This window comes from Diaphorina citri, unplaced genomic scaffold (genome assembly GCF_000475195.1).
Source record: "Diaphorina citri unplaced genomic scaffold, Diaci psyllid genome assembly version 1.1 scaffold1040, whole genome shotgun sequence".
Taxonomy (NCBI): Eukaryota; Metazoa; Arthropoda; class Insecta; order Hemiptera; family Psyllidae; genus Diaphorina; species Diaphorina citri.
In genome coordinates, this window is record NW_007378470.1 from 78,136 (window position 1) to 102,545 (window position 24,410).

General features: G+C 41.2%; 2 protein-coding genes across 2 annotated transcripts; both read left to right on the top strand.

Annotated features, from left to right (window-relative positions):
* Positions 1-4,380: 4,380 nt before the first annotated feature.
* On the top strand, positions 4,381-6,946 carry LOC103513872. The gene is made up of 4 exons (XM_026826971.1): positions 4,381-4,857; positions 5,137-5,388; positions 6,103-6,180; positions 6,393-6,946. The coding sequence occupies exons 1-4, from the start codon at positions 4,647-4,649 to the stop codon at positions 6,944-6,946; spliced, it is 1,095 nt and encodes a 364-aa protein (XP_026682772.1). The 5' UTR covers positions 4,381-4,646.
* A 4,041-nt stretch (positions 6,947-10,987) lies between these two features.
* Positions 10,988-24,368, top strand: LOC103513873 (the record flags this gene model as incomplete). The annotated part of the gene is made up of 14 exons (XM_026826972.1): positions 10,988-11,021; positions 12,301-12,632; positions 13,709-13,940; positions 14,486-14,720; positions 15,184-15,397; positions 15,798-16,066; positions 16,845-16,996; positions 17,336-17,459; positions 17,897-18,013; positions 18,266-18,434; positions 18,673-18,829; positions 20,384-20,669; positions 23,486-23,699; positions 24,100-24,368. Coding segments are annotated over exons 1-14 (2,804 nt in total), but the record flags the coding sequence as incomplete, so codon positions are not given.
* Positions 24,369-24,410: the final 42 nt, after the last annotated feature.

Sequence of the window (24,410 nt, forward strand, 5' to 3'; positions counted from 1 at the left end):
TAAGCCTCTCTTCGTACAGGGTGTCCAACAATTCATGTCTTATAACATCCAATGTTCATGTCCACTCTCATTGTTGGATAGTGGATCTTTATAAGCTCTCTAGTAGAACTCCTCCAACAATTATGTGTAGCCAATGGACAGTATAATTAGACACTGCTATTTTTTTTTTTCTTGTTTTATATATCCCTTAATCCTTAATTATAGGAATTATAATCATGACCTTTTCTCCACAATACCCAATATGTATTAGTTGTATTACTTCCATGCCTCAGTGATTTAAATGAAATGGTTGTCTTTTCTGACAAAATTCCTGTGTGTGGATTCCGGTCTGTAGGACTATTGCACCTCTACCTACGTAATAATTAATGATAGTTTTAATCTGGCCTAAGATCAAACCTGAAGATTGGTATTGTAAGCTATCTACCTGGGAGCTCCAAAAGTAGACATTGGAATGCCTTGATGTCTATGGCAGGTTCATACCACTGATTCAAGAGTCTATAATTTATTTTTATTTATTTTCCTCACACACCTTGCTTCCAGCTCACAAATATGACTACGACCTTCTCGTGTTGGGCGGCGGTTCAGGGGGTCTTGCCGCCGCTAAGGAGGCCGCCGCACATGGCCGCAAGGTTATCGTGCTGGACTATGTGATACCGTCACCTCAAGGCACCACGTGGGGACTGGGCGGCACCTGTGTCAATGTGGGCTGCATACCGAAGAAGCTGATGCATCAGGCTGCCCTGCTAGGCGAAGCTATTAAGGTAAGAAAGGGGGTAATCACCTCCTCAAGAAGACGTTTGTATTATGAGTAAGTATGAGACATTGGAAAAAAAAATGTCATTTTATAAAATGAAGAATTCCAGCTGATTACATGACTTTCCTTCCTATAAAAAAAAGGTTTTTTCCAAAGATTTTTGATGGGAAGGCATTGTTTAAATGGCTCTGCATCCGAATTGAGACCTGAACCTTTTTTCCTAAGGTAAAGTTGATCAGAAAACACTGCGTTGCGTTGTACAGGAGACTTTTCCCAACACAATAATCAAGGCTTACAGCGTTCCCTTGATGTTTTTCCCTTAGTTGTGACTTGAAACTGCCTCATTATTTTACACAAAAAAAGTCCACGGGGCAGTACTCGGCCCAAATGTCCCGTTTTTCTTCCATTCTTTCCTTCTGTATTTGACCATTTCGTCATGTCTTCCACAGGACGCCGTCGCCTACGGGTGGGAAATCCCGAACGTGAAGTCCGTCCAGCACAACTGGGCCAACCTGCGCGAAGCCGTGCAGAATCACGTCAAGAGCGTGAACTGGGTCACGCGTGTCATGCTGCGTGACAAGAAGGTGGACTATTTGAACGCCCTGGGCAAGTTTATCGATCAGCACTCGGTTGAAGCTACTATGAAGAACGGTAAGTATGTGAATAAAGTGTTATACGTTCTACAGAGCGAAGAGAAAGCGGAAGAATTGTACGGCGCGGATAATTTAGAGGTATGTAGACACTCGCTATTATCGTACATATTGGTATGTTTGGTAATAAATAGATGGAGTATCAAAACAGATAATTTAGAGGCATGTACAACTCTACTACAGTAGGTATTTTTTGTCCCGTCATTTTAGGTAAATCACGCCCACTACATACTTTTCGAGTGGACTTTAGTGATAACTTAATTGACAAAAAGTTAAATTTAAATTAAATTTTCATCACCGCCAATAAAGACCTCAATAAAGACCAGGCAGTTGAGTTTTACCTCAATAAAAAAATAAAAAAAAATCACTAACAACTTACTGTCATTAACTTCAATTTTACTGACTTTCAAACCAATGTTTGTTTCCGAAACAAAGTCCATGGGCGTAACCAGGATTATGCCTAAGGGGGGGCCCGCTATTTTAGTTGAAGAAATACCTACAGTATATTAGTAGCCAGTGTCTAGTGTTATACGTTAATATGAATTTTATCCTCCAGACAGTTTGAGCATTTGACCACAATAATATTAGTAGTCTATTGCTGGGGTAAAGAGACTCTTTAGTCCAAAAGGAGGAGTATAAATGAGCACTCTGTTATGATCTGTGAAGTTTGCGCCAATTTCTATGAAAATTGGCAGGAATGTGTCATTCAATAGGTATAGGTGTACGGAAAGGACATTTTCACCTATACTGAACTTTCAGAACCCCCGTAGGTACTAGTAATATTTTAGTTATTTATTTGTAAAAATAATAAAAATAAAAATGTTCAGCTTCCATGGCGTAGTGGTCACTGCACTCGCCTTGCACGCGGGAGACCCGGGTTCGATTCCCGGCGGGGTCAAGAAATTTGTATCAAGCAAATGATTGACTCCGTGACTGGATGTTGCGGGGCCCACTCAGCCTCGTGAGGAAAATGAGTAGCTATGACATATAAATGCGCATAGCGACCGGTGCCAGCATGGTAGGTAAACATTGGATGTTAGGCTTATTGAGATATTGGAAAAAATCCTACAATGCTGCAGTGAACACCAAAGTTGTGATATAATAACACAAAGAAACTGCATTTTTACATTTGTAAAAATAATAAAAAAATAAAAATGCCCATCTATTTTATGATTTGTGTTTTGTTCCCAGGTGAGAAGAAGACACTGACGGCGGAAAACATTCTGATAGCCACAGGAGGCAGACCGAACTATCCTGATATCCCTGGTGCTAAGGAGCATTGTATCTCATCCGATGATATTTTCTCACTGGAGAAACCCCCGGGCAAAACCCTCGTCGTAGGCGCTGGCTATATTGGTAAGTTGGAAACTTGGGATTCAAATTCAGGTTGTGGCAATGTGACTATACACTAGGTCAGGCTAGGCTTGACTCTTCTTTTTCTTCGCCTTTTCCCGTGTACAGAAGACGGGGTAGGTGTATATCGTCAGCCTCTCAAACAGCCCTACCTCGGGTGATTGCTTTGGGCTGACATTTGGTTTTGGCTACACAAATTTTAAGAGTGGATGCTCTTTGCACTCAACCTTTGCTATTTCTTTAGCAAGGGAAATTTCAGGCTGATCTCCTCCCTGTTCCAAGTCCCCCAGCCAGACTAAACTGGTATACTCCCTGTTTAAAGTCCCCCAGCCAGACTAAGCTGGTATACTCCCTGTTTAAAGTCCCCCAGCCAGACTAAACTGGTATACTCCCTGTTTAAAGTCCCCCAGCCAGACTAAACTGGTATACTCCCTGTTTAAAGTCCCCCAGCCAGACTGAGCTGGTCTACTCCCTGTTTAAAGTCCCCCAGTCAGACTAAGCTGGTATACTCCCTGTTTAAAGTCCCCCAGCCAGACTAAACTGGTATACACCCTGTTCAAAGTCCCCCAGCCAGACTAAGCTGGTCTACACCCTGTTTAAAGTCCTCGAGCCAGACATAGGCTAAAATATTCATACATAGACATTTTTCGTAGACCTGCCTTGGTCTAGTAGCCGGTGTAGGGCTGGAATATTTATTGCTGCATTTATACTGCACTCCAATTCTGCATTTCTCAGGCCTCTTTTATTGATTGTTTCTCAATGTATTTCTCAGGATCAGAATCTAGTGTAAACTTTATTCCTCTATTTCCCAGGCCTGGAATCTAATATAAAAACTTATACTGTAGTAATAGATAGTAAAACTGTAGTAATAGATAGTAAAACTGTAGTAATAGATAGTAAAAAACTGTAGTAATAGAGTAAAAAAAAAAGATAGTAAAAAAAAAAGATAGTAAAAAAGAGGAGGGGGGCGTTTTTTTTTTTAAGTATCCAGACCTCTCTTCTCTGCACACTTTAGCTTTCTTGTCCTGGTCCTTTAAATTAATACTTTGTTTTTAGATGAGCCTGGGCCCTTGAATCTGCCCAGAATTTTGGCTTTCAGGCTTTCACTGATGTCCATACTTTTCAGTATGCTGGACTTAAAAATCGAATGCTAATTTGGTGTGAAAATGACAAATTATGTTGAATACCTCTAGGAGTGAATACTGTAGTAATAGAAAGTAAAAATAGAGAACAAAATATTAACAAGTAGGAAGTCTGGGACTCTGAACTTCAAGCACTTGTGATCGTAGGCAAGAAGATAAGTTTAGTCTGGGTGGATTGTGTTTCTAATGATTTCTGTCTGTAGGTTATAAGAAGAGGTGAATGTCCTTCCCTGTCTAAACCACAAGTCTCTTGTTCTAGACAAGGTAATTGCTTCAACAGTGTTCTCAATATTTAAGTAGAATAGAATATAATTCAGTTGTTCCCACTCAAAAGTCCTATTACTTTCCTCAGCAGTCTAGATGTATTTTATAAGTAGGTATAAGAGCACAATTTATAATGTCTTCAGCAAAAAAATCCTTGCTTTTGTTAAGTAGGTAAAGAACTTTGATCTTTTTGTTGTGCCTAACACTAGCACCAACACCTATTGTTATTTTTAACCCTGCAGGTACATTCACTCATCATTTATTTGTGTTTCAAGTCTAATGAAAAGGTGTCAGTTGATCTTCTAATCTTTCATTTACATAAATAATTTCAGTTGGTGAAAAACAACCTGTCAAGGACTTTGTACATCTAAAATAATGAACCACCAGTCAATTTGTGTGCTTATTCCATTCAAGTCCATGCAATTTTTGCTTAAAACAATGAAAGACATTTTGGTTGAAGTGTAAACAAGCAAGTGTAGGACCATGTCATCCATTAATTCAGTGGATGATGAAGATGATGATAGATTTGTTGAAGACATTGGCAACGAGGAAGAGATTGGTATAGACGAGAATATTGAAATTATAGAAGTGACTTGTGCTGATGATATTGATGGTGATGGATCTAGAATGGCGGAAATCGAGACACTGTACAATGATGATGGATCCAGCATAACATCAGAATTTCTTGACACAGGTGAGTAATTTTGTTTCCAGGTATTGTTTGCTAGACATTAAAGCAATTAGGTAAGAGAGAAATCAGATGCAGTATTTTTATTTTAATATTTTTTATCTGAATAATTTAATACTCAAGTTGCCTAAGTAATAAGTTAATATCTTATTAAGTAACCTTAGTATGATTGTCATTAAGACTAAATTGATTTTTCAGCATGGTTAAAAATGGGGTTATTTGTCCAGTTCATGCTGGGGATATTTTGTGCTTAAAGAATTCTAAATTCTTCTGCTTCCCCTCCAGACTCCAAATCACAAATGGACCTCATAGAAGTGATTGCCAATGACAATTCTGAGTCTTGTTCGTTCAGTGTCAAACCTCAGAAACTGAAACAGTACTCCAGAAAGTCACGCAACAGCTTTTCGCCACTGGTGTCTGATGATTGGGAAATTGATGAGGACAACTTGGTGAATGAGGTGTTAAGAGAGGATCGGAAAGTTGTGGTTGAGAAAATCATTCAAGCCAATGATCTTGATGAGGAGAGTCAGACCTTAGGTAGGCTCACAATCAATCTTAACAAAGTTGCTTACTTGTATGCACCCTCTAAGCAATACTTATGTACCCATTCTTGTAGGCACTCATATTTTAACACTCAATAGTCTAAAAATATATATTTTCTATTTAAAAAAAAAAAAAATGTAGGACCAAACATTTTGAGCTACCTACTAAGGGTAATGTGGTTAAATTCACCTTGCTATTCCAACAGAATGTGAACCGAAAAGAAAGTCACGCAACAGCTTTTCGCCACTGGTGTCCGATGATTGGGAAATTGATGAAGACAACTTGGTGAATGAGGTGTTAAGAGAGGATCGGAAAGTTGTGGTTGAGAAAATCATTCAAGCCAATGATCTTGATGAGGAGAGTCAGACCTTAGGTAGGCTCACAATCAATCTTAACAAAGTTGCTTACTTGTATGTACCCTCTAAGCATTACTTATGTACCCATTCTTGTAGGCACTCATATTTTAACACTCAATAGTCTAAAAATATATATTTTCTATAAAAAAAAGAAAAGAAAAAATGTAGGACCAAACATTTTGAGCTACCTACTAAGGGTAATGTGGTTAAATTCACCTTGCTATTCCAACAGAATGTGAACCGAAGTTATCATTTTTCAAGACTGAATCTACCCTGTCTTGTCTTTTCAGCTAGGTGTTGTAGTGTTCTGTTATAAATGAACTTTATTAATTTGTAATGTCACTTGTTTCAGATGGCCTCAGTGCATTCAATCCTGATGAAGACTCAGTTGATACTAGCATTCCACGAGAGAACACAGGAGATATACCAGGTTAGAAATGCTGTTCCATTTCTTTCTTCTTTGTTTTATTTTTTAATATAATCTCCTTTTTATCCATTTGTGGCAAATCACTTTAAGTTGAGCACCAAGGTATTGCCTTTGGGAATTGATGACTTGTAATTGGAGATACATAATCAGAACTTTTTTTTTTTCTTCTACATAACATATAATCAACCCTTGTCATGGGTCTCTGATTGTTCCAGAAATCTCTCATCCCAACTATATCAATCAACCAAGCACTTCCAAATCCCAAGACAAACCCCAATGTTCAACAATTGAAACCTATTCACCCCAAATATTGACTGATTCTATCTGTGATACCACTCCTAAATTTAATCAGCACCTTATTGTACCAAGTACAATAGAGTCTGATTCTAAAGAATGCAAGGAAAGACTTGGACAAGTTGTCCAGAATATGAACACAGCTCAAGAAGAGCAAGCAACTCAAAGAATGGACACAATTCAAAAAGTAGGAAAATCTGATGTCAGAAATGTCACTCATTCAACACATCCTAAAAGAACATCCGTCTCAAGGGTCACAATTTGGAATGACCCTTTGGAAGAAACGTCCATCACAAATACTACTAGTCCAACCCTCCCTATTGAAGACAATGCTGGAACAAATGCCACCATTCCAACAATTCCTTCTAAAGAAATTGATGAGATTGTTTCTAATGTTACTAATTCAGACCCTCCTTTACCCAATGAAAATCCAGACCTCTCTACACACTTTAGCTTTCTTGTCCTAGCCCTTTAAATTTTAAATTAATGCTTTGTTTTTAGATGAGCCTGGGCCCTTGAATCTGCCCAGAATTTTGGCTTTCACTGATGTCCATACTTTTCAGTATGCTAGACTTGAAAATCGAATGCTAATTCGGTCTGAAAATGACAAATTATGTTGAATACCTCTAGGATAAAGTGAAAAATAGAGAAAGAAATTTTAACAAGCAGGAAGTCTGGGACTTTGAACTTCAAGCACTTGTGATCGTAGGCAAGAAGATAAGTTTAGTCTGGGTGGATTGTGTTTCTAATGATTTCTGTCTGTAGGTTATAAGAAGAGGTGAATGTCCTTCCCTGTCTAAACCACAAGTCTCTTGTTCTAGACAAGGTAATTGCTTCAACAGTGTTCACAATATTTAAGTAGAATAGAATATAATTCAGTTGTTCCCACTCAAAAGTCCTATTAGTTTCCTCAGCAGTCTAGATGTATTTTATAAGTATAAGAGCACAATTTATATAAACATAAATGTCTTCAGCAAAAAACCTTGCTTTTTTTAAGTAGGTAAAGAACTTTGATTTTTTTTTTTTTTTTTTTTTTTTTTTTTTTTAAACCTACCACTAAATGTGTATTATTATTAAATTTTTCACCATTTGCCATTTTGCCAAATAAAATGAAACAAGACCCAAAAAAGGCAATTTTGCTTTTAGTGTATCTGTTTTGCTTGGTACGTACGTAGGTCTGTAGTTATGTATCTACATCCTACATGGTTCTACTGTGTAACTTACAAATTTTTTTTTATATATATATATATGATGGGTTTTTTACTTTCCATTGGGCAACAAACTACCCACCTACTTACATCAATCTTACCCAGTCTGAGAATGGTAACACGCTATTGCCTAGATGGTCGCCCATCCGGATACCAACCATGCGCAACGTTGCTTAACTTCATAGATCCATGGGGAACTGGTGTATTCAAGATGCTGTAGGCTAGGGGTCTTAATGTGAGATTTCCTTCCCCCCCCCCTTTCGATACCAACTTGTGGAGTGTGGACGAACCTTACTCGTACAGCGCACTCTAGCGTATTTCTCCCCAAACTACGATTTCAAAATCGCGCGGAAATTTCGAAGAAAATAAAGCTATCTGTGCGCAAGTACGGTGCTCTTTTCCCCTCTTTTTCAGTGGATTTTTCAAAAGAAAAAAAATCCTGGAAGCAAATAATGAGCAATACCTACATGGCGGAATTTTTTCCCATGTAAAAATTCCTTCGAGCTTCGAAGTTTTTGTGCCTAACCAAGAAAAGAACCGGATAATGAGCAATACCTACATGGCGGAATTTTTTCCCATGTAAAAATTCCTTCGAGCTTCGAAGTTTTTGTGCCTAACCAAGAAAAGACTCTTCTCCAAAAGGTCGTGGTCGGCCCAGAAAATATCCTAAAGACCCGTCTTCCATTGAGCTCCCGGCTCCGAAACTCCCTCCCCGGGCAAGACGATTCCCAGCTAGCACGCCCATCAAGAGCCCTTCGCCGATAAAAAGCTCTTCGCCGGGGAAGCGGGGACGGCCCCGAAAGTACCCTCGGGGTGAGGAACCTCCTCAGGCGGCTTATCTGAAGAAGTACCAGCTGAATGAGTTGAAGAAGAAGATCCTCGGCTCTCAGCGAAGCCCGAAGGGTTTGAATTCGGTGGAGGAGCAGAATTTTCGGGGCTTTCGACGCCCGGTGGGTGCTGGCTCCCCAACCACCCCAAGTAATGGTAGCCCGAAAACGGCGAAAGGGAATTCTGAAAATGAACCGGAACGGACTGGAAATGAACCAGCTCCCTCTGAAGTTAAAACTGATCCCAATCACCCAGAAAGCAAAGATTCTAAAACTGATTCCAAGGCTGACCCCGATATTGTTGGTACGCCAAACACTGAGAAACTTGGCTCCGAAAATGAAACAAAGCCCCAATTGGATGCTAGTCTTGCTCACTCCAGAAATGAAGGATCACAGAATTCTGGAAATGAAGCGCGATCCACTTTGGAAAATAACTGTGATACTGACACGAAAACTGAGGCTTTCGAAGACGAAACCACTGAACCAGTCGCCGAATCAGTGTCAAAAACTGAGACCACAAAATACATAATAAGCCACAATCAAGACGTAATAAGCAACGATGAAACAACTAAAACAAGTGATGTTGAAGCAACCAAGACTGATGTCGAATCAAGCGACCTGTCCACAACTGCTGTCACCAAACCCAGCAACCTCAATCAGAACCTAAGTGAAGTTGACAAATCCATCGAGCAACTTTTGGCCGATTTGAGCGACCTGAAAAGTCGCTCCGGGCGTGAAGTGAGTAAGGATTTGCTGAAGATCTTCCACACGGCTCTGTTCTTGTCTATTCTCATCAGGTGACCAAGCCACCGTAGTCTGTTAGCGTTCATGGTGGCTACTATATTTGGTTGTTTGGATAGGGCGTGGATGTCGCTGCTGTGCACTATTATCAGCACTATTATAACACCTCTTCTTCCCTTTAAACCCTTCTCTTATGTCATTTTATTGTAAACATTGCCTATGGAATACACAAGACCTTGTTTAGACTGCGAGAGTAAAGGGACTTTTCAGTCTCATTCTGGCAGGATAAACAAGGTATATTTTCTATTCTACTCTAAGTATTCTATTCTCTTCTCTCCTCACAGGTACGACCCGATGTCCGACTCGATGTCCTCCTCCTCCATCTCCTCCCTCACATCCAACAGCGCCACCACCTCCAGTACTAACGGCACATCCACCTCCTCCACTCTGTGTCAAAAACTGAGACCACAAAACACATAATAAGCCACAATCAAGACGTAATAAGCACCGATGAAACAACTAAAACAAGTGATGTTGAAGCAACCAAGACCGATGTCGAATCAAGCGACCTGTCCACAACTGCTGTCACCAAACCCAGCAACCTCAATCAGAACCCAAGTGAAGTTGACAAATCCATCGAGCAACTTTTGGCCGATTTGAGCGACCTGAAAAGTCGCTCCGGGCGTGAAGTGAGTAAGGATTTGAAGAAACTCTTCTCGCTTAGGAATATATCTCTGATGGACCTTGCTGACAGCGTGAGACCCAGAGGGAGACCCCCAAAGGGCACGTCCCCAAAGGTAAGAATAATTTATTAGTCAAATTCAAATATGTATTATTAAATTTTTCACCATTTGCCATTTTGCCAAATAAAATGAAACAAGACCCAAAAAAGGCAATTTTGCTTTTAGTGTATCTGTTTTGTCACATTTCGCACGGGTGGGGGTGTGCAATGTTTTGTGCACCCCCGGTAGTAACTGGATTGTTTTCTTCTTCACCTTTCTCGGTGTTCAGACGGGGTCAGCGTTTTTCGTCAATGCTTTTGGTCTGATATTTGGTTTTGACTACAAAATTTGACGAGTAGATGCCTTTCACACTCAACCTTTGCTTTTTCTTAAGTAATATCCTCCCTGTTTTAAGTCCCATACCCAGACTAGACATAGTCTATTTCAATTTTCATTTTCCATCCGATTTCAGATGGAAAAACTGCCGCTTCGTGTAGAAAGGCGGGGTCGCCCACCCAAAGCCCCGGCCAAGTACAACGTGAAACGGTACAGAGCTACTGGAGGAGGAGAAGCCCTGAGGGAGCGGAAGAGGAAGAGGCGGGTCTTGACACTTGCACTTCAGTTGGGCAAGGGGAAGAGAAGGAGGAGGAGGAGGGCGAGAAAGTCTGAGGAGGAGAACGATGATGGAAATGACGACGGTATGTACATACCATTTTTTTTAGTCCTAGCTTGAATTGTGAAAAAAAGCACCTCTTTGAATGTCCAGCCATTCAAAGCCAACTCCACTACATTAGATCCCTCGGGACACTCTGGACAAGCCTTCTGGAGGTGGTCGCTTTCCTTGGATTGGAGGAGGAAGATTTTTTTTTAACAAGTTTCCATTTATATTTGATTGACAAAACTCTCAGAACATACATTTTTCTTATAAATGGAGCTTGTGCCACAGATGGGGAAAAGCAGAGCTTGTGCTTGTGATTGAAATGATTTGGAACGATGCGATGTAAAGAACACTTTTTACATGGCCAGTGTGGTGAAACGATTGAAATTAGAAGGTGAGTGAAATGGATTTTTTTATTATTATTTTTTTTTTAAAGACAGGATAGGAGAAAGCCAGCCGTTCCGAGAACGAACATTATACCATCAGGATAAAATCCGCACCGGGCGGGAATCGAACCCGCGGCCTAGCGCTTACAAGGCAGACGCACTACCAACGAAGCCAACTAGGCTGACTAATGTCTTTTTAAGACGTTTGATAGAGGGAACTGTAACAACTGGCCTTTTCGTATCGACTTTGAAGTGAAAAAGACAGGATAGGAGAAAGCCAGCCGTTCCGAAAGCGAATCTTTCCTGTTTAGTATAAAGCTCGCCCGCGACCTAGCGCTTACAAGGCAGTCGCCCTGCCCTCTCAGCTAACTATTCGAGCGCTCCAAAGTCCAACTTGTTTTAGAAATGTATTCAAAGTTTCATTACATTTCTATCATTAATTAGCCTGCCTCGGTGGTGTAGTGGTCAAGGCGCTCGCCTGGTAAACAGGAGGGCGTGGGTTCAATCCCAGCCGAGGTATGGAATTTCCTCATCTAAGGTTCAAGGAACCAAGAAATTCAAAAGAACCGTAGGACATAAGACCTTGTTTAGACTGCTGGAGTGAAGGGACTTTTCAGTCTCATTCTTGCAATGTAAACAGGGTATATTCTATTTTATTGGTTGTTGTTCCGTGTTTTCAGGTGACAACGAACAAAAGACGAAAGACAGTCCTCTGGACTCGACAGCCACCTTGGAGGCTAAACCCACAGGAGATTCAGCCTCTGACCGACTCAAAGCTTTGGAGAACAACAAGGAAATCGCGTCCATTCTGCGCAAGAACTCTGACTTTGAAGCGTACTATATGACCAAGACCAGTGCTGAGAGAGGTAATCATCTGATAATCATAGATCAAACAAACGAATAGAATATACTGTCAGGTAATCATCTGAAAATCATAGATCAAACAAACGAAGGTTTGATTTTAAATAAATGTTTCTCTCTCTGGATAATTCTGAGGTGCGTGCAATGAGTACATTTTTTAAAGAGCGAATTGGGAACCAAACGGTCAAGACACGCTCCCCTGGTAAACAGAAGGGCGTAGATTCAGTGTCAGGCAGGGTATGGAAAAACTTGGAAAAGAAAAGAAGAGGAGGAAGAAGAAGAAGAAGAAGAAGAAGAAGACGAAGAGGAAGACGAAGAGGAAGAAGAAGAGGAAGAAGAAGAAGAAGAAGAAGAAGAAGAAGAAGAAGAAGAAAAAACCTTCGTTCTTTACATATAAAAATGAATTTGCTCTCTTTCTTCCCTCAGGATTACCCGACCGAAGTCAAGATACCATCCCCGACGACCCCGACGAAGACACCCCGCTACACCTGCGAGCTGTTTCACTGGGTGTTTCATCGACCGAGATTGGTGTTTCATCGACCGGGACAGGTGTTTCATCGACCGAGCTTGGTGTTTCATCGACCGAGGTTGGTGTTTCACTGACCGAGGTTGGTGTTTCATCGAGTGTTGCACCGAGCGTGGCGGACAGTTACGAGGACGTGGCGGAGATTGACTTCCTGTGTCACCTGTGTAGGAAGGGCAGCAAGTTGCCGTGTTTCATTTGTGGAGATAGTGCCCAGCATGCTGGCGAAGCTAAGGTATTTTTTTTTAAAGAGGTTTGACAGAGGGAAGTACTGCTATGGTCTTATCGTCCCGAAATCGAAGAAAAAAGGAAGACAGGATAGGAGAAAGCCAGCCGTTCCGAGAACGAACATTATCCCATCAGGATAAAATCCGCCCCGGGCGGGAATCGAACCCGCGGCCTAGCGCTTACAAGGCAGACGGAAGCTAAGGTAAATGTTTAGTTTTAATATTTATTTCTGTTGTTAGCTGAGACTATAAAGCCCCAACCACTTTGGCTGTCGGGTCGGTTCTTAGGGGGATTGGATGTGATACTTTCGGTACAAATGTTGATGCTTTTTTACTCAACTTGAGATCTGTATGCGTATGTGAAATCTTTATTTTTACAATCACTCAGAAAAAGGTTACGCGATGTCGCGTCGTCGGAAATCTGTTTCTGTATGCGTAGGTGAAATCTTTTTTTTTACAATCACTCAGAAAAAGGTTACGCGATGTCGCGTCGTCGGAAATCTGTTTTAATGTAGTCCCGCCCTTCAGGTCCGTCTACACACCGCACGATGTACGTCCACCACTATAAAATTTTCTTCTTTTTCCCCTAAAATCCTTTTATCACCTACTATGGGTTTGCACCCTACATCGATCAACATAGATTTTTTAAACGTTCAGTAAAAATAATAATAATAATAATAATAAGTGAATAATAATAATAATAATCAGTAATAATAATAATATAATAATAATAATAATAATAATAATAATAATAATAATGGATATTAATAATATAATAATAATAATAATAATAATAATAATATACGATAATAATAATAATAATTAAATAATAATAAATAATAATAATAATAATAATAAATAAAATAAAATAAAAAACTAATACGGGGTCGAGTACATCAAGGTGTGTCCAGGATTTTTCAACCAAGGTTCCTTGCCTGGTCATTGCATTACTTTCTCCTTTGACCGGGAAAATATTCAAGGGTGACATGCGGTAAGTCCTCAAGGAAGGGACAGCGTCCAGAGTAAAAAAAAAGTAAAAATAAAAATAAAAAAAACTCATGTCTTTTCTGTTCTCCGTCTTCAGGTGAAATGTCACTTCCCGCGTTGTCACAAGCTCTACCACGAGACCTGCCTGTCCTCGACCACGTCGCACACCAAATGGTCCGCCTCCAAGCTCGAGTCCTGCCCATGTCACGTTTGTCATATGTGTGCTTCTGACAACCCGACAACTTCCCTCCTGTCCTCGAATGACAAATATCTGCGGTGTGTCCGCTGTCCGAGTACATATCATGCGACCATGTCCTGTATACCTGCAGGTAAGCTTACCAGACGTTCGGATTTTTACTTTCCTTATCTTATAATAAGACGGCCGGCTTTTATCCTATAATAAGACTGTATATCTGTCTCAAAAAAATCAATAATGGACCGCGAAACTTTAGGTTGAGATCGATGCAGCAGTTGGCGGTATTTGGGCAGCTCTAAATACCTTTTTTTTTTCGTTGACTAAACGGTTAGAGATATCAACATTGTTGTGGCAATAAACCCCCCAAACCATACCTAAAAAAACCCCCATATTGTTTGTTGTTATTTACATAGGAACAACGGTTAGTGTATTTTGGCCGCATTTTGGAGTTGGCACCATTTTGAATTTTTGACCTCTTTTCATGTCATGTCTAAAAAAATATCCGGTAGCCAATGGAAGTTGTGTAATGTTCATACAAGATGAGTGCTATTGTTACCACTTTTCATGTCTAGACAGTTACAGATATCGTAAAAAAAATACAGTAAGTAGGCCCATTGCCTACTGGATTTTTTAAAGTCGTGTGATGTTCATTACAGTTTTTTTTTCGTTTACCCACAGGAACGAAGATTCTATCAGCCAAGCACGTCCTGTGTCCACTGCACATATCCAAGCGGAACTTTGTCCATTTCAACACGAACTGGTGTTTCATTTGTACGGGCGCCAACGAGGCCGCCAAGACCCTGTTGAATTGCCGCCAATGTCCGGTGGCGGTACATCCGGAGTGTTGTGTGGAGGATGCCAACCGGTTTGATGAGGACCGGCCCTATGTGTGCGATGATTGTAAAGGCGGACGGTGAGTGACGGCAAAAGCTCCTGGAATGTTGAAAAAAAAAAATCTAACGCATCATTATTAGTAGAGCTAAATCCCCGGTGTGGTTGGGTATTTCGTATAAAAGTTGATGTTATAGGTACCTATAATGTGATTTTTGGTAATTTTGCAACGGGGTAAAAGTAAGTGTTATTTGTTCATGCCCATAAAATCATATGTGTATATCTAATCGGCCTCCGGCCGCTGGCAAAGCTAGCTATATTATACTTGTAAAGAAGAAATATATTGCGGCCGCTTTTGGTAATAGATCTGTTGTTAATCATAAATACGGCCTTCGGCCGCTGGCAAGGCCAGTGTACTTCGTTTTGTCTTTTTGTTTTGTATGGCTCATTTATAAAGAAAAAATATATTATTAAAGAAAGAAAAAATAATCCCCGACCTAAATCGAATCTTTTATTCTAAATCTAATCCCATTTCATGTTCCCAGGTTCCCACTGTACGGTGAGGTAGTGTGGGTGCGGTACGGGCACTTCAGATGGTGGCCGGGACAGATTCTATTCCCGGAAGAGATCCCGGACAATCTCATTTCCAAGTGTGAGGTGGGCGTGTTTGTGGTGTACTTCTTCGGGACGCACAACTACGCTCATATATGCAAGGGACAAGCGTATGTGTTTGAAGAGGGAGACGAGAGACATTCACAGGTAATTGAACTTGTGTTAACAGTACCTACACCTTAGTTGGGTGAAAAAAAAAAATGAAATTTAGACTTTCGGCCCTGATGGCCTCTGGGGGTTAAAAATGGGTGTTTCGAAATTTTATTTTTGGGACCGAATTTCAATGTGAATCACTAGTGGGACCTATTTGAAGCACAAATCACCAATCGATATGAATTTCCCATTTTGTCACTTCCCCTATTGGCGGGAGAACATGGAAAAATGAAAATTTGCATAGGCCATGACTCTGTTCGTGGTTGTTGGATCGAGCTCAAACTTGTACCAAAGTACATACTACGTTTTTTAAGGCCTTTGATATGAATACTGTTTATGTGCAATTAAAATAAAGGCCATTATTATATTCTGTAACTGACTCACTTTCTCACAGGTAAAGCGAGAGAAGAAGCGAGAACTAGACTCCACGTACATGACAAGTCTACGCGAGGCCGCGGAAGCTTTCCGGGAATTTCAACGCAACCGGGACCGCATTAAAACGGAAGAGACGAACGAACGCGCTTCCCGGCCGTCGAAATACGTCAAGATCAAGACGAATAAGCCGGTGGGCACGGTGCGATTGGAGACAGATAAGAGCTCCACCCCCGTATGTGAGTGCGACGAATCCAGCCCGTGTGGCGTCGGCTCGAGCTGTATTAATAGGTAAGTGATATTTTTTATTTTTATTTTTTAGATGAGTGTTTCATTGCAGTTTTTATTTCGTAGCAATGAAACAGCCGATACATTAGACTCGTATGGTCTGTGTTCTGTCCCTGATCAGATGGGCAAGAAAGAACACAATACCTACTTGAAATATTTGAATTTATATCCTCAAAATTTGGAGGTACGAGTATGCTTAGTCCAATGCTTTATAAAGGAGGCTAGCTACTTTGTCTTGAGAATTTAATCTCATCGTTCCCTGCAATTTTAATCTGGAGGTTGGTGGTTCCAGTTCAAGTCATGAAAGAGTGCGGGGAACGATATGTGTGACGCAATTTACATACGCTCAACAGAATTATAATTCCCATTTTAATTTAACTTTCTATTATCAGCATGTTTGTATTTATTTTTGTACAATTATTTAGTGTATTTAGCGGGGAACGACGTTTATAACGAGCATTTGTGCTTAACACAATGAAAATTCCTCAACTCCATTCCCTTTCTATTTACCTTACCAATTGGAATACAGCCCGGGGTGGGCCTTGGCCTCCTCAACAATTCGCCTCCACTCGCTTCGGTTCTTGACTTTCGTTCCATATCCTGTGCCCTAAATCACCAAAGTATGGAAAAGTATCTTACAAGTGTAATAGCCAATGGAAAAGCAGAATTTTGAATTTGGACAAATCATATCGAAATATGGAATTGTAAATACTTTTCCATACTTTGGTGATTTAGGGCACTGTTGTCTTAAATCATTAACAACCTGGTCCATCCATCTCAGCCGTGGTCTTCCTTTCTTTCTTGTGGCATATATCTTCGTAGTCAATATCTTTTTAGGAAGCCAGGGTAACGCTGTACAACGCACCATTGGATCCGTTGGTGAAAGTGTTCCAGCATCGGTGGACACCGTTGAGGAAACCGCTGTGAGTGATGGTGAGAGTGTTGCAGCATCGGGATTTATTTGTTTTAAAGCAGAGCATTTTCACAACTGAGTATCACAACATTACCAAGTGCTTCCTTTGCGATCAATTTCCATCTTTCAGTAATCTTTTTCACTGGTAATGACGCCACTAGTCGCTACTCAAAGCAGCTACTCAATTGTCCTCACGAGGCCGAGTGTACCCCGAACTCCAAGCACAGAGCCGAAAAAACTTCGACCCCGCCGGGAATCAAACCCGGGACCTCCGGCGTGCAAGCCTAGTGTGATACCCACTCGGCCACGGAGGCTATTACCCACTTATGTTTGGTGTACTGATATCTGTTGTGTTTCAGGTACCAAAGGAGACCAGCATATGTTGGGTGGTAAACCGAAGAGAACATCAGTGAAGGACGTAGAGCGAAGGTTCTGGGCTGCTTGGTTTGAGTGGAAGAACATGAAGCCAGGAGATAAGAAAAAGTAAGTTTTATGATCATACTTCTTTTTTAGTGAAATTTAATTTTCAATTCTTTATTTTCTCAGGGTCCATTCTAACTTGTCATTCGGAAAAAAGAAGAAAAAAAAATATCGCGCCGTACTTAAATGGGAACACTCTCATTTAAATTATATTATCTACAGGATATTCGGGAAAAAATCGGATGATACTCACGACAAATGGGAACGGACGTTTAGGGTGATACCCACTCGGGCACGGAGGTTGCTGCACTATCATAACACCTCCTCTTCCCTTTAAACCTTCTCTTATGTCATTTTAAACATTGCCTATGAAATACACAAGACCTTGTTTAGACTGCGAGAGTAAAGGGACTTTTCAGTCTCATGTCTCATTCTGGCAGGATAAACAAGGTATATATTCTATTCTATTCTAAGTATTCTATTCTCTTCTCTCCTCACAGGTACGACCCGATGTCGGACTCGATGTCCTCCTCCTCCATCTCCTCCCTCACATCCAACAGCGCCACCACCTCCAGTACTAACGGCACATCCACCTCCTCCACTCAGGCAGGCGCGCTGCTAATCTGGCTGGCTAAATGACTTTAATTAATCTAGTAATAATAATAAAAAAAAAATCCATTTGAATGATAAGGGTCCCCCTGTTTGGAGAGGTAGTGTGGGTACATTACGGGCACTTCAGATGGTGGCCCGGGCAGATTCTATTCCTCTTAACCACTAGTTCACGGGTTCGATTCCCATCTGGGGCGAATTTTTTCCTAAATCTAATCCCAATCTTTATTAAAGCACAATTTTTACTATTACTATTTCAGGTTCCCACTGTACGGTGAGGTAGTGTGGGTGCGGTACGGGCACTTCAGATGGTGGCCGGGACAGATTCTATTCCCGGAAGAGATCTCCTCCACTCGTCAGTTTGTCAAACAGAAACAGGCCGGACTTCTGCTGACCGGGGATAGTCGAATATGCTACCTCTGTCTTAAGGTATGAGCTTTTCAAGGGGTTGTTGTAGCGGCTTTAGCTTTCGCCGAATGGTGATGGCAGATTAAAGAGAAGATATCTTTTTGTATGAACGCCACTCGAGTTGGTAACGATGACGCAACGCACTCCACCTCCACTACTGATAATTCTGATGTATTAAGGAGCGCTATAGCGCTCCGCCCCGCCAAGTCAAGAAAGTTTATTTTGTACCTAATCTATTCTGTTTCTATTCTCTTGACAGGGTGTAAGAGAAGGGGAAATACTCCGGTGTAAGGGCCGGTGTACACAGACCTACCATGCGGCCTGTGTCCGGATTGTAGTACGTCAGCCCAACTACTTCGCCACGCCGAAGAAGAAAAAGCGGAAACGCGCGAGTCTGCCCGAAGAAGTGCTCTATAGCCCATTCAACTAAAGTTGGTGTCGGGCTGTAGTTATTTTCTTTTTAGGTTTGATGTAAATATTTAATTTGTGCCAATTAGTGATCTACATTAGTTTTATTATTTATTAATTGCTCCGGATTATATTCAAGATTGACATTTTGTTCTATTCTCCATCTATTTTTCTCCATCTATTCTGTTTCTATTCTCTTGACAGGGTGTAAGAGAAGGGGAAATACTCCGGTGTAAGGGCCGGTGTACACAGACCTACCATGCGGAGGAAAGAAAAGAACAGAGGTAGAAAGGTACTAAAAGAAAGTAAAAATGTGTTGACTTTTTCTTACTTTCTTTCTTATGAGCACACGTTTTAATCGAACCCGGGATCTTCTACAAGGCAATTCCGGTTCCCTTCAGATGCCAAAAATGTCTGCACTAGTTACACCACAACCATAACTAAAATAGAACAAATGAGAGATGAGGGAGCCAAAATCCTTTGGAAATACTTTACATGAATTTAATTTGGACATTTCAATATTTCGTTCAAAACTTAAACGTAAAAAAAAGGGGTTTATGTTTTTAAAAAATGGGATAGGTACCTCGTAAAAAAATGACAAGACATCAACAAAAAATAGATTTCCGAACACCTTTTGGTGTCGTGTTCCAAGAAAAGAAAAATCACAGATCTGAATAATCACTGTAAAAGAGTTAAACTTTAGGAACAAACTGGATTTGGAACAATACCGCAAAATTTCAATTTTTGGCAAAATATTTGCATTCGCATGGAAAAATACACAACACACCTACATGTCAAATGGATTTGAAATTGTGCACACAAATAGGGTATTGAAAAATACATCTGTTTGAATAGCTCATCCCTATAGGGAATTTAGCTAAAGACGTTTGATAGAGGGAACTGTAACAACGTACGAGTAGGTATGCAGGCCTTTTTATATTGACTTTGAAGTGAAAAAGACAGGATAGAAGAAAGCCAGCCTCTTCCTTCCTTCTCTCTTCGATTTCGGGACGATAAGACCATAGCAGTTCAGTTCCCTCTGTCAAACCTCTTAAAAAAAAGTTTCATTACATTTCTATCATTAATCTCTGATTGACAGCTGAGGGTTTGATTTTAAATAAATGTTTCTTTCTCTGGATAATTCTGAGGTGCGTGCAATGAGTACATTTTTTAAAGAGCGAATTGGGAACTAAACGGTCAAGACACGCTCCCCAGGTAAACAGAAGGGCGTAGATTCAATGCCAGGCAGGGTATGGAAAAACTTGGAAAAGAAAAGAAGAAGAAGAAACCTTCGTCCTTTACATCATCATCAAATCTTAAGTCGTTCCAGAAATGGGTCGACTGTGAACAAAGCCTCTCCACCATGTTCTATCTTTAAACTTTTCTTCGTTTATTACAGTTGTTGGATCTAAACCTCTTTTTTTCAATGTCTTTATGGATCATATCTATATCTATCCATCGCAGTCTCGGGCGACCCCCTTCGTCTTCTCCCTTCCATTTCCAGATGAAACATTCTGTCCTTTACATATAAAAATGAATTTGCTTTCTCTTTCTTCCCTCAGGATTACCCGACGGAAGTCAAGATACCGTTCCCGACGACCCCGACGAAGACACCCCGCTACACCTGCGAGCTGTTTCACTGGGTGTTTCATCGACCGAGACAGGTGTTTCATCGACCGAGATTGGTGTTTCATCGACCGAGCTTGGTGTTTCATCGACCGAGATTGGTGTTTCACTGACCGAGGTTGGTGTTTCATCGAGTGTTACACCGAGCGTGGCGGACAGTTACGAGGACGTGGCGGAGATTGACTTCCTGTGTCACCTGTGTAGGAAGGGCAGCAAGTTGCCGTGTTTCATTTGTGGAGATAGTGCCCAGCATGCTGGCGAAGCTAAGGTATTTTTATTTTATTTTTATTTTATTTTTTTAAGAGTTTTTTTTTTTTAAGAGGTTTGACAGAGGGAACTGTAACTGCTATGGTCTTATCGTCCCGAAATCGAAGAGAGAAGTTTTCTTCTCCCTTTTTTTATTTCTGGAGAAATAATTGCGTTCAATTTTTTATAATCACTTTTTTCTCTCCTTTTTATTACATTGCTCTCTTCACAGAGGTACGCGTATTACATAACATAAATAACGTAAGATACCCAATAGTAATAATATCTCCTTTTTTTTATTACTTTTATTAGTATTTTATTTTTTTATACCTCTATCCATATTATTGGCTCGCGTTCTTAGAGGCGCTAGGCGTGTGATTGAACCCCTCTTTTTACTTTTATTATTATTATTATTATTATTATTATTATTATTATTATTATTTTATAGGTATTAAGCACGCTTATTTTTTATGCTCCTTTTTTTTACCAAGTGGGGTGCATTGAGAGCACCCTTTCCTGGGGTGCTCAATTTGTTCCAACCAATTGAGACTTGAAGGGGGTCTTATTTTGAAACCCTTTTTTTTCGCTGTTTTTTTAGTGCCCCTTTTTTCGATTTTTTTTTTAGGATGAGTGTAAAAAATTGAGATGTAATAAGCCCAGCCCCTTTGTTATTGCATTCTGATAGGTTTAAAGGTTGGTGTGTTTTTTATAAGTATCTACAACTTATTTTTTTTTTAAGAGGTTTGACAGAGGGAACCGTAACTGCTATGGTCTTATCGTCCCGAAATCGAAGAGAGAAGAAAGACAGGATAGGAGAAAGCCAGCCGTTCCGAGAAAGTCTTATCGTCCCGAAATCGAAGAGAGAAGGAAGACAGGATAGGAGGAAAGCCAGCCGTTCCGAGAACGAACATTATCCCCGCCCCGGGCGGGAATCGAACCCGCGGCCTAGCGCTTACAAGGCAGACGCACTACCAACTAAGCTAACTAGGCTGGCAAAGAGAGAAGGAAGACAGGATAGGAGAAAGCCAGCCGTTCCGAGAACAAACATTATCCCATCAGGATAAAATCCGCCCCGGGAATCGAGCCCAGTGGCCTAGCGCTTACAAGGCAGACGCACTACCAACTAAGCTAGCTAGGCTGGCTGAACCTTAACTTAATTTATGCCGTAGGACGAAAGCCAGCCGTTCCGAGAACGAACATTATCCCATCAGGATAAAATCCGCCCCGGGCGGGAATCGAACCCGGGCAGAAAGCCAGCCGTTCCGAGAACGAACATTATCCCATCAGGATAAAATCCGCCCCGGGCGGGAATCGAACCCGGGTCTAGCGCCGTTCCGAGAACGAACATTATCCAGGATAAAATCCGCCCCGGGCGGGAATCGAACCCGCGGCCTAGCGCTTATAACCCGTTCCGAGAACGAACATTATCCCATCAGGATAAAATCCGCCCCGGGCGGGAATCGAACCCGCGGCCTAGGTGTTCCGAGAACGAACATTATCCCATCAGGATAAAATCCGCCCCGGGCGGGAATCGAACCCGCGGCCTAGCGCTTCCATCGAGAACGAACATTATCCCATCAGGATAAAATCCGCCCCGGGCGGGAATCGAACCCGCGGCCTAGCGCTTACAAGGTAGAAGTCTTATCGTCCCGAAATCGAAGAGAGAAGGAAGACAGGATAGGAGGAAAGCCAGCCGTTCCGAGAACGAACATTATCCCCGCCCCGGGCGGGAATCGAACCCGCGGCCTAGCGCTTACAAGGCAGACGCACTACCAACTAAGCTAACTAGGCTGGCTACCTACAACTTAACACCCTACTTTCACTGTACCTACCCTATGTGTACAGTCGTATAACATGAATTCACAGTCGCTATTACAAAATGACGAACTTGTTAAAAAAATAACAACGAACATGAACAAGTGCAGCAACGTCGAGAGTGGTGCATATTTGGACGGGTGACCTTGGCGCCAATCCACGAGCTGCTAGGGAAACTGAGTTAGGTACAACTCGAAATTTACCTATAAGGTAAATTTTGGCCATAGTAGTGGTCGAAATATATCAACTCGTCTGTCCTTTTATCTACACTGAGAAAAAAAATGCTCGATTTCCCAAAAAAAAAACACAGAAAAACTTCTGTGACCGGTTTTTTGTGAAGTCAGCAATATTTTATTGTGTGTCTCTTATACCACGCTTTGTGCGCTTCGCTGCAGATTTACTGCGAAATGAGAAATTGTTCCTGGTGCATAGTAATACTGTTAGCATAACAGAAAAAAACGGCTTTGTTTTTGTAACATAGCTGAAGTCAGGAGGCAGACAATAATTATTTATTGCTACGTTAGGGTTCCAGAGATTATAAAAAGAAAAAAAAAATTGAAGAGGTTTGAGAGAGGAAATTGTAATAACGGAGGTCTTATCTCAAAATCGAGGAGAGAAAAAGGACAGGATAGGTGAATGCCAGCCATTCTGAAAACGAACCTATCAGGATAAAGTCCCGGACGGGAATCGAACCCGCGGCCTAGGGCTTCCAAGGCAGGCGCGCTGCTAATCTGGCTGGCTAAATGACTTTAATTAATCTAGTAATAATAATAAAAAAAAAATCCATTTGAATGATAAGGGTCCCCCTGTTTGGAGAGGTAGTGTGGGTACATTACGGGCACTTCAGATGGTGGCCCGGGCAGATTCTATTCCTCTTAACCACTAGTTCACGGGTTCGATTCCCATCTGGGGCGAATTTTTTCCTAAATCTAATCCCAATCTTTATTAAAGCACAATTTTTACTATTACTATTTCAGGTTCCCACTGTACGGTGAGGTAGTGTGGGTGCGGTACGGGCACTTCAGATGGTGGCCGGGACAGATTCTATTCCCGGAAGAGATCCCGGACAATCTCATTTCCAAGTGTGAGGTGGGCGTGTTTGTGGTGTACTTCTTCGGGACGCACAACTACGCTCATATATGCAAGGGACAAGCGTATGTGTTTGAAGAGGGAGACGAGAGACATTCACAGGTAATTGAACTTGTGTTAACAGTACCTACACCTTAGTTGGGTGAAAAAAAAAAATGAAATTTAGACTTTCGGCCCTGATGGCCTCTGGGGGTTAAAAATGGGTGTTTCGAAATTTTATTTTTGGGACCGAATTTCAATGTGAATCACTAGTGGGACCTATTTGAAGCACAAATCACCAATCGATATGAATTTCCCATTTTGTCACTTCCCCTATTGGCGGGAGAACATGGAAAAATGAAAATTTGCATAGGCCATGACTCTGTTCGTGGTTGTTGGATCGAGCTCAAACTTGTACCAAAGTACATACTACGTTTTTTAAGGCCTTTGATATGAATACTGTTTATGTGCAATTAAAATAAAGGCCATTATTATATTCTGTAACTGACTCACTTTCTCACAGGTAAAGCGAGAGAAGAAGCGAGAACTAGACTCCACGTACATGACAAGTCTACGCGAGGCCGCGGAAGCTTTCCGGGAATTTCAACGCAACCGGGACCGCATTAAAACGGAAGAGACGAACGAACGCGCTTCCCGGCCGTCGAAATACGTCAAGATCAAGACGAATAAGCCGGTGGGCACGGTGCGATTGGAGACAGATAAGAGCTCCACCCCCGTATGTGAGTGCGACGAATCCAGCCCGTGTGGCGTCGGCTCGAGCTGTATTAATAGGTAAGTGATATTTTTTATTTTTATTTTTTAGATGAGTGTTTC

Bases quoted from the DNA above. Each gene is read 5' to 3' on its own strand.
- LOC103513872 (XM_026826971.1), top strand. From the start codon at position 4,647: ATGTCATCCATTAATTCAGTGGATGATGAAGATGATGATAGATTTGTT. The intron at 5,389-6,102 runs GTAGGCTCACAA...CACTTGTTTCAG, and splicing joins TGAGGAGAGTCAGACCTTAG to ATGGCCTCAGTGCATTCAAT. The intron at 6,181-6,392 runs GTTAGAAATGCT...TGATTGTTCCAG, and splicing joins GAACACAGGAGATATACCAG to AAATCTCTCATCCCAACTAT.